Raw genomic sequence first — 10,565 nt, 5'->3', positions numbered from 1 at the left:
GAATGTATTGTATTAGTGCTGCTTTTAAGCCAGTTACACTAGTACTGGAGACATGCTATTGAATGCATCATATTTTTCTGGCTAGTAGACAATAAAGGAAGGCTTAACATGGTGAAGTTCTTTAGAGAAACAAAGTCATGAGGAACAGGCTAAAAGCTTTTTCTTCCATGGTATTATTCCCATTCAACATGTTTGCTCTCTCTAACCTGAGAAAATATATACATATGCATACATATACATGTATGTTGAACTTTTCCCACAAGAAATCAAGACACTTAGAATGTAAGAAGAAAGCATGTACCTTTTCAGCCATTCTCCCTACATAACAACTTAAAGCTTTAAGGCAAATGACATAGAAAAATTGCTTCTTAGGAAATAAAGAGTATTTATTTATTAAATAAATAAATACCAGTAAGAAGCAACGGGATGGCAGGTGTGGTAAGATGCTCCCAAACCTTCACAATTCTACCATTGAAGAACTATGGGAAATACCGAACTTTTAGCACTCATACTACTAACACAATCCTTTTATTCTCAAGTTACTCTCCTGTACATTTTAGAATTATTTTTGTTACTAATGAGTAACTTCAGTTTTATGTTTATGTATTCCAACTTTCTGAAAACTAAAGTGTATATGTTAAGACACAAAGAATGATCATTATGTTTTAGCTAATACAAGATGTAGATAGATACAGTGATACAATTCCTTAATTTAGTATTTAAATTTTTTTATTTTATTTCCACCTGAAAGGGTAAATCCAAATATTTTAAAACCTTGTGCTTTTGTATTACACATGTAATTATTTAAACATACCAATGTTCAGTGATGTATGTGTACAAAATGCCAGAAATATTAATCATTTGAAAAATTCATAAAAAATTGTACTATTCTATTCAATACTGTAAATACAGTCTGTAGATAGCACATTTCAAGATTTTGATTGTTGGTTCTTGTTGTGACAGAAAAATAAGTTTTCCGATGGACTTATTGATATTCATTCAGACTAGCTTGCTGTTATCATCGCATATAACAGCTCTTTTCATCATATAAAGAAAATTCATTTTAAACCACACTCATAGATTTGCTAGCGGATATCTGATATACTGAGTAGATATTGAGAATAATGATGAATATATGCAATACTGAAAAAAAGAGTAGTAGTAACTGAAATTAACATTGAAGAAGATACTAGAAACAAATCTTTGGTGTTGGAAAAAAGCCTTCATTTAGTCATGAGTGGTTTCAATGTCTAATGTTGAACATTTCCAGATATTTTAGGATATTGATCAAATAGGTGAAAAAGAAAAAAAAATCCCTTAAATGTCATGGCTGAAATCTATTCTTCTGTCATTGTTGGTGTTGTTTCTCTTTTCTCTTCCATTTAGTTTTATCTTAAAAGATGATGATAGAATAGTTTCATGCTCAGAAGTGGTCTCTTTTTTTATGTTTCAATGTATAATTACATGCCAAAAATCCTGGCTTAAGTCACATTCTTGGTTGTTCAGTTGAAAGGTACTTTTTGATCCACATATTAGCTAAATTCTTTCGATATAAAGGATAAATTCCTGTTTTCCAGAATATTTTTCCAAGTGGTCTTTTAAATTTTAGCAACGTTTTCAAGTTGATGAATTGTATTGGGGAACACAGGCTTACAGTCCATTATTGTAACATCATTTAAAATTATCTTTGAAATCAAATACTTTCAATTTATGAACAAAAATTTCATGTTATCATTTGCTAACAAAAACAGTGTAACAAAGAACTAATTGTAGTAAAAATGTTGTAATATATCTTCACTACACTTCATCTTAAAACATGAGAAGTGTTCTTTCATACGTTAGCCAAATATATAGGCATCTTACACTGGTTGCAATAAATTTGTGTCAGTAAGATGTGAAAAATCATTTAAAGTATTCTACTACATTTGAAATATTTTACAGTTACAATATTCAATGATCATGTTAAAATGTCAGTTTAGAGATGATACTTTATCCACTATGGTTATTGAAGTATTGGTGAAAATGAAGAATCGGTGAAAAATAGTTGGCAACTACACAAAAATAGATCTTAACTTTTTACAGAACTTGGAAAATTGTTTTTTCAGAGTTGCTTATGCAAAACTTGTGGTATGTGTATTTCTTACATCATACCATTCTGCACAGGGAACTGCACTGTATGACATGGCTGGAAATAAACCAGTGGTAGCCCAGATGCTACATAATAACTAGGGTACCCTCCCTCAAGAACTAGGTATGGAGCAGGTTGATAGAAGCAAGTTACGTTGTCTGTACTGGGTAAAATATTCTGTTCTCCAAGTACTTTCAAAGCCAAAAGGGTGATCATGTTAAGGGTCTGCCTTCTTTCATATCCCATGAGGCAGACAGTGCTTTGGTTTACAACTCCATGCAAGGTCATAAGGTAGTCATACTTGTTCTTTGCTTCACCTATGAAATGGTTGTGGAGGTACGATTCAATTTTCTTTTGCTGTTCTGCTACATCAGGAAAATCAATGAAAAATCTAGAACACATATAACGTTCCAGAGTCTTAATTTCTGTTTGACAAGCTGGTTTGAAGTCACGAACCAACAAATTGCTATACTTCAAAAGGCCACCACCTCTGATCTCTTCAGGTTTTCTGGTAGATATTAGCTTATATTTCAAATGTATCATTGCTTCTTGAAAGTCCCCATACATGCTTTCAGCCACCACAACAGGACAGGATTCTTTAGTTAGCTTGGCATTTGGAACACTATAGAAATCTAACATGGAATCCAAAAGAATTTGAAAAGAATCTACACTAAATTCAAATTGTCGTCTGAGTGAATTCACAAATTTTAGTTCTACATTCTTCCCAGTGTTATTTGAAAGGGAGATGAGACTCCAGCGATCATGGTTATTGCAAATTTTTACCATTTTCTGCACATATGCTTCTTTCATGGTTTTTAGGGTAATCTTTTCTTTTTTAACACCTTTTGGCAAAAAGTCAAATAGACAGCTTAAAACTGCATCCTTAACTACATGAAATTCTTCATCACTTGGTACATCAACACCAAAAATAATGTCCAAATCTTTATAGCTGATTCCATTATGGCTTGCGAGTATGTAACTTGCTGTTGAGCCATTCAATCTTGTATCTTTAACAATAATGCCCTGTTTTATGAGTTGATTTTTCACAATATGAATAATATCTTTTGGTTTTACCTCCAGCGTGGGGAAATTGCCCCTTCCATGAATTGGGATCACTTCATGTAACACACGATCCAGTGTTACAATGTGATCCCAAGTGAGATTGCTGAATCTGATCTCCGACATTGTGAAATCAACAGAACAACTAGGGGGCAAGAAAAATATTAATAGGAAATGTCAGCATCTTCAAACAAATGTTACGGCTAACGCATATAAAAATGTTCAAAACAGACTTACCCAAATATAGTAAGTACTTTGTAAACAAAGAAATACTAGCAAGATATTAATAGAAATAGTCATACTGAAATATGAGAAACTAAAGGTAAAAATGATCATAAGAAATGCTGGCTCATTATTGAATGCAAACATGTTCCCAGGAATTAACTGCAATTATATAATTCATAAAATAAAAGTGTTCTTTACTATTTTTTCCTCACATAAATACAAAACTGATGGGGTTTGGTCATATAAACACTACTTATAGGGGAATCATAGTAGAACACTAAGGTTGACTGTCAGTAACATAAACTGAGATGAGATGAGATGGACAAAATGGAACTAATATATAATTGATATCTTTATCCCACAAATATAAAAGCATTCACAAATACATTATTGAGCTTTGTGTATTTCATCATTCTCACTTTAAATACCATTACAGTAATATTCTATTATATTATTAATACTATGGATTCTTTGGGAATAAGAATAGCATCTGATTCATTGCCTGTTCTATATGCCTTGAGGAATTTAATGCCAAGTGAAAGAAATAATAACTGTTAATTGGAAATGAAAAATGGAACTCTCAAATATGTCCACAAATTTAAAGAAGAACATAAAGAAGCATGATTCTCGACATTTAAAAACATCTACTGCAGGTATCTGATAGCTGGCATCTGATAACAATATTCTCAGAAAATTTTACAAATGAGGAGCATCAAGAACTTAAAATTTTATAATATGTATAAACATGATGAGTATAACTATACATAATTATGTATTTATGACATCTAAAGTGATTATGTGGATCTTCCAATAGTCTATTAAGCTGTTCAAACAAATTAATATATGAAATTAAATGAATTTTATTATGGCTATAGCTTTTGCTTTTTTTATTGGTCATTTTATTTATTCACATAGCAAATGTTACCCCCCTTCCCTGTTTTCCCTCAGCAAACCCCCTCTTCCATCCCCTCTCCCCTGTTTCTATTAGGGAAGTCCCCCACCCACCCATCCACCAACTCCAGCCTCACCTCCCTATCATTCCCCTACACTAGGGCTTCAAGCATTTGCCGGACCATGGGCCACCACTCCCATTGATGCCAGATAATGCCATCCTCTGCTACATATGTAGCTATAGACATGGTCCTTCCATGTGTACTCTTTGGTTGGTGGTTTAGTCCCTGGGAGCTCTGAGGTTGGTTTGTATTGTTCTTTTTAAGGGGTTGCAAATCCCTTCAGATCCTTTAGTCCTTCCCCTAACTCCTCCAAACTAGGTAGTATTTCCAGGAGTGAAAAAAAAAACTGTACTATGCTTAAAGTAGATTTCTGTAGATAGCATTCATATCTTGAATATGTAGGGAGTTATCAGAATAATGAAATATTTAGAATTCAAGCTGCATGTATTTCAAGCATAACTAGATTAGTAGAATATATTATTTAGTATCTGTAGAATAATCTTGGGTCATTCAATTACTAAGTAAAAGCAGACATGTGTTGGTGAGAATACTAAACCTATCATGGTCCTCTATATATTATCCTCATAAATATGAATTAAACGATTGGTGTGTATTTTTACTATATAATAGGACAGCTTATGTAATGATGGAACATTCAATATGCAATTTTAAGACTGTTTTAAAACATATTCTTCTAGAATCATCACTGACTTACTTTAAGATAATGATTTGTTATGCCCATGTTATCAGTCTAGAAAATAGTTCATAACAATATCTGGACTTATTAGGAACATTTTAGGAAAGTCTATAATTCATCTAATAAATATTTTCGAGGTATAACCTAACTTAAATCACTGTCATAAGCTTTAAAATTCTTAATATTCATATTTGTTTTGAAAATGGAAATTTCTATGTCATTAATGGAAATTCTCTTGTTAATATTAGTAAAAATGAATTATTGGCTTAATATCAGGCTTACAACCTATGAGAGGGGAATATTAATATTTCAATATATACTTTATTAAATATAAATTATTTTCTGTATAGAAGTCCATAGAAACTTTATATGAAAATAAGATCATTCAAAACAAGCTTAAATGAACAGGCAAAATAAATGAATAACTGGTCAAAAAGGTATCTTTCAGATAAAACAAATTAGAAACAGCTACTTAATAGCTTGGCTATACACATAGATATTACGAAAGAAAGGGAGGGAAAAGCATTTTGTTTCCCAGATGCATACTAAGATCTTGCAAAGAAAACACAAAAGATTACCATTTCTTTGTGCTTTAGTCTAGGAACGTAGTCCAGACAAGCTGCTCATCAGTGACCAGCAATCTACTGTTCACTTGACTACTTTTGCTAATGATTCCAAGGCTTCTTGTCTCTAGACTAGTTTTCCAATTTAAATGTGTGTGTCCATATATGTGTGTGTATAAAAACTGATCATTGGCATTTGTTAAAAATGAACATAGGAAGTTAATTTGCTAGGATGTGAAGAAATGCTGTCATTGGTTAGTAAATACTTCAACTTCCTTAAAAATATTTTAAAAAAAGAACAATTCAGATTTTATTTTAGTATTCTCTTGCTACAACTAAATAAACATCTAGTTTACATAAACTTTTTATTAAATTATCATGTTATTACTAACTGAAGAATTTTAAATTGCCATTTTCTTATCACCTGTATATATTCAAATGTGAATTATAAAATTTTAAAATATTATAATTACCATAACTTATTCTTATATAATATGTATAATATATTAATACTATATTTTATTATACATTATATAATATATTATAATATACTTTATTGTGTATATATTATATATTATATAATATATTATAATATACTTTATCATGTATATATTATATATGTATCATATCAAATATTATGCAATTATGTAATATATTCTATATAATTACATATTATATATTATATGATATAACCTATATATACATACAGCCATAGATAATCACACAAAATTCAATAAAGTATAACATGATGGAACAAATAAGTGATTTTTATTAATATGGAATCTATAATACTCATCTCTACTAACATGAAGAATTCAAAATTTGGTCATAACGTTACACTTCTCTCACATAACTACTATCTATTAATCTTCTGATAAACACCTATAACACTCAAGTAATTTGACTCATTATATATAACTTAACAGTCATATCTTCATATAGCACAGCGAGTTCCCCATATATTATGTACAAAATATTAAATAGTATGTTAGGAGACAATATTTTCTGTACCAGAAAGCCCAACTCAATGCAATCTTTGTATCATAAACTTAAAAGAAGTGTGGCAAAAGTATCCACATTGCTTATTGTACAATGTTGATTTCAAAAGAGCTCTCAGCTACAGAATGTGTGGTTTTTAAACATGAAGTACTACCATATATTTCCATATACAGAATATCCAACTCAAGGCAAAGCTCCTTTAAAAATTTGTTGCATGAACCTGAACACAGATACAAAAGGTGATATTCTTAATCATTCTCAGAATGTGAGGTTCATATTAGTCCATTTCTGAAGACCTGGTTCTGACTCTGACTTCTTCCAAGTCATCATCCTATAAGCTAACACATTTCCTATCTAGCTTAATTAATTTTAGTTTTCCTACAATAAATATGATCTAATAATATATATGACTATAGTAGATACTGAAATCAAAACTAAGTTGTTTCAGTCATTTAATTGCTTAAATACACCTGCCAGGAAAGCAAGAGACTCCTAGGGCCCAACAGGGATGACCTTAGCTGAAATACTCAACAAAGGGGAAAGAGAACCTGTATGGAGAGGTTAGGCATGCCCCCCTGTTGAGGGATGAGTCCACTTACTCATCTCAAAAATTTTAACCCAGAATTGCTCCTGTCTAAAGAAAATGCAGGGACAAAGAATGGAGCAGAGACTGAAGGAAAGGTCATCCAGAGATTGCCCTACCTGGGGATTCATCCCATCTATAGACACCAACCCCAGATACTTATCTGGTATCAATGAGAGGGGAAGCCTTTGGTCCCATGAAGGCTTGATCCCTCAGTGTAAGAGAATACTAGAGCAGTTAGGCGAGAGTGGGTGGGTGGGTGGAGGAGCTCCCTCATAGAAGTAGGGAATAGGATAGGGTGTTAGTGGAGGGGAAACCAGAAAGAGCAATAACATATGAAATGTAAATAAATAAAATAACCAATAAAAATCAAATAAAAATAAAACCAATAAAAGTAAAAAAAAATCATCTGTAATGTAGGTAAGGCAAGTGGATTGTCAAGATATCATATGTACAATAGATAAGTTATAATTGTTTTCCTTTTCACAAACTTATTATCCATCTGTTCACAGAAATAAGAGTAAAACTCATCAGCAAGTTTCCACCTATATTAATATTAGAAGTTTATCTACAAAGACAATGAGGATGACTTACAACTTACATTGAAAAGATAACGTTTGAGAACTCTCTATATTCAATATGATGATTCTGTGAATGTTTCAGACAGCATATGAATTTTCATCTTATCATGGAATAAAGTCATGGGGCAACCAGTCTGAAGAAAGAAACAGCAACAAAAGAGCACTGTGATTCATAGTACACATTAATAATCTGATGTTCCTGATTATATTCTTACATACTATATATATATACATACATATTCAGACATGCACACCAAAGAAATGATAGTAAAACCACTGCCCTGAAATAGAGGTACTGAACTTTCAAGATGTATCATATAAACGGTTTGTGAAATATTTCTTGATCCCAATTTCAGAGTTTCTGAATAAGTAGGTCATAGGGGGAACCTGAACATATGCACTTTTACCTTCCCAGATGATGTAGATGTGGCTATACTTTAAGAATCCAATTACTAAGAAGATACTCAGAGGCCCACCTGTGGCATGGTCTGCCCGGAGAAGGAGCCACTGTGGTGTAGAAGTATGTGGTAGAGAAAAAGGAAAGCAGAACAGTTGAGCAGTATGAAGAAAGGTGGGTCTGGAGCCATGAGGGTTGAGAGTACCCTGATGTGAGTAGTCTGTCTTGCTACCTGAGGTCATGGTCAAGTCCTGGATCATGCTGCTGAGGGCCCTGTCTGGGTCCTTGGCAATGCAGCAGCAGGGGTCTGTGTTGATGTTCATGCCTCATATTACCACCAAAGGCCATGCATTTGTCGCTGGTCTGAGCTGTGGCCTACGACCAAGGGCTATGCAGAGCTCACTAACTATAACACTCTGGAGAGAGGCCCTGAAGTTACCTCACATAGGTAGTATAATAGAGCTTGGCCAGGTGTCTGTAGAGTAAGGGAGCTAGTCTCCAAGACATAAGCTCCAGAGAGCTGGCTGGCCCTGCTACTCATCTGCCGTGAGGTGGCATGGGTGCTAGAGAGATGCCCCCATTCTGCCCCCACCTGTGAGCTGGCCCCGGGACCATGACAGGAGGAAAACTGGCTCTGCTCCTCACCGGCTATAGCACTAGGGAAAGCAGGCTCTGCACCTAACTTGGGCAGCACAGTAGATATGCCCAGAAGGCCTCACTACTCTTATGCAGTGAGGTGGTATGGCCACTCACTACTTGCCACCTATGGCAGGCAGGAGAGCTGGCTCTGGGATCATGAGGGTGGGCCCTGTACCTCACCTGGGTTTGCACAGTAGCTGGCATAAGGACATAAGGACTGGAGAGATGGCACAAAGAGTGTGAGTATAGGAGTGCTAGCCAGGCTATGTATCTTCCTTGAGGTGGAGCTGGACACGCCCCTTGCATGCTGAGGCACTGAGTGAACTCTCTCTCTCTCTCTCTCTCTCTCTCTCTCTCTCTCTCTCTCTCTCTGTGTGTGTGTGTGTGTGTGTGTGTGTGTGTGTGTGTGTGTGTGTGTGTGTGTGTGTGTGTTGGGGGGCAGTGCTGAAGAGATTGCCCTGGTGATGAGGGTACAGAGGAGCTGGTGGGCTGACCACCTACCACCCAAGCCCAGATCCAAGGCTTTGAGTTAGCACACCTCAATATCTACCCCATCTGTGAACTGATGGAGAACATGAAGGGGCTGATTCTACTGAACCAAAGCTGCAAGATCTCCCTAACATGGGTCAACAACAGGATATCTGAGAGGAGTTCTGGTTAGGATCCACTATTGATAGTGTAGCAGAAGCCCTATGTATTGAATCAGACCAATGGCTCACTGCAATGAACATTTGCAAGTAAAGATTTGTGAGCAAAAGGATATACTGTGTGTGACACACTATAGCTTCCACGATGAGATTTTTTTTTTTGGCTTTTTTGTTTGTTTTTCTTTTCTTCTGTGGTGAGGGGAGGATGTTACAAAGCCATAGGGTGAATACAAAGGGACAGAAGATGAGTGGGTTTGGGGTACATGATGTGAAATTCATAAAGAATCAAAAGATTAAAAGAATTATCACTAAAAGAAACATAGAAGAAATGATAGAGAACCAGTACTATCAACAGGCATACCTCATGACTTGGCAACATCTATTTCATAACCCCCCAGAGCTCCTGTCTCTAGCTGCATATGCATCAGAAGATGGCCTAGTTGGCCATCAGTGGAAAGAGAAGCCCATTGGTCGTGCAAACTTGATCTGCCTCAGTACAGGGGAATGCCAGGGCCAAGAAGTAGGAGTGGGTGGGTGGGGGAGTGGGTGGGGGAGCGGGGGGGTCCTTTTGGGATAGCATTAGAAATATAAATGAAATAAATACCTAATAAAAAACAACAAAAAAGGTATTACACTGAGGGTGGTGATTATGACTCAGTGGGTAAAGTACTGTGTAAATCTGAGGATTTGAGTTTGGATATCCAGCACCCACATAAAACCAGGTATGGCAGTGCGCGTCCATAGTTGAAGTACTGGACAGATGGACACACAGAGAACGTTAGCAAGTGCTCACTAGCCATCCAGTCTAGCCGAAATGGCAAGCTCTAGTTTCACTGAGAATACCCTATCCCAAAAAATTAGATGGAGAACATGAAAAAGACAATTGATGTTCACCTCTGTTCACCATGAAATAATGGAAAATAAAAATTACAACGAATAAAACAGAATTCTAATCCAAGCAAATGTTCTTTTAAAGGCTTTCTTTTTTTTAATTTTTAATATTTTTTATTACGTATTTTCCTCAATTACATTCCCAATGCTATCCCAAAAGTCCCCCATACCCCCCCCCACTTCCCTACCCACCCATTCCCATT

At 35.1% G+C, this 10,565-nt stretch overlaps 1 protein-coding gene across 3 annotated transcripts in view; it reads right to left on the bottom strand.

The window, feature by feature from the left end:
* Positions 1-712: 712 nt before the first annotated feature.
* Tent5d (terminal nucleotidyltransferase 5D) overlaps positions 713-10,565 on the bottom strand; it is an 80,848-nt gene continuing 70,995 nt past the window's right edge. For 2 of the 3 annotated variants that reach the window (XM_021153322.2, XM_021153323.1), the window contains exons 5-6: positions 7,809-7,922; positions 713-3,332 (exon numbers count right to left, since the gene is read on the bottom strand). In XM_021153322.2, coding sequence (XP_021008981.1) covers positions 2,141-3,313 — 1,173 coding nt within the window. In that variant the 5' untranslated portion in view covers positions 3,314-3,332; positions 7,809-7,922 and the 3' untranslated portion in view covers positions 713-2,140. The remainder of the gene's footprint in view (positions 3,333-7,808; positions 7,923-10,565) is intronic. The other variant, XM_021153324.1, reaches the window with a different exon arrangement.

The sequence above is a fragment of the Mus caroli genome, chromosome X (assembly GCF_900094665.2).
Source record: "Mus caroli chromosome X, CAROLI_EIJ_v1.1, whole genome shotgun sequence".
Classification (NCBI taxonomy): domain Eukaryota; kingdom Metazoa; phylum Chordata; class Mammalia; order Rodentia; family Muridae; genus Mus; species Mus caroli.
The sequence above is the reverse complement of the archived record's forward strand: the minus strand, read 5'-3'. Positions and strand labels throughout refer to the sequence as shown.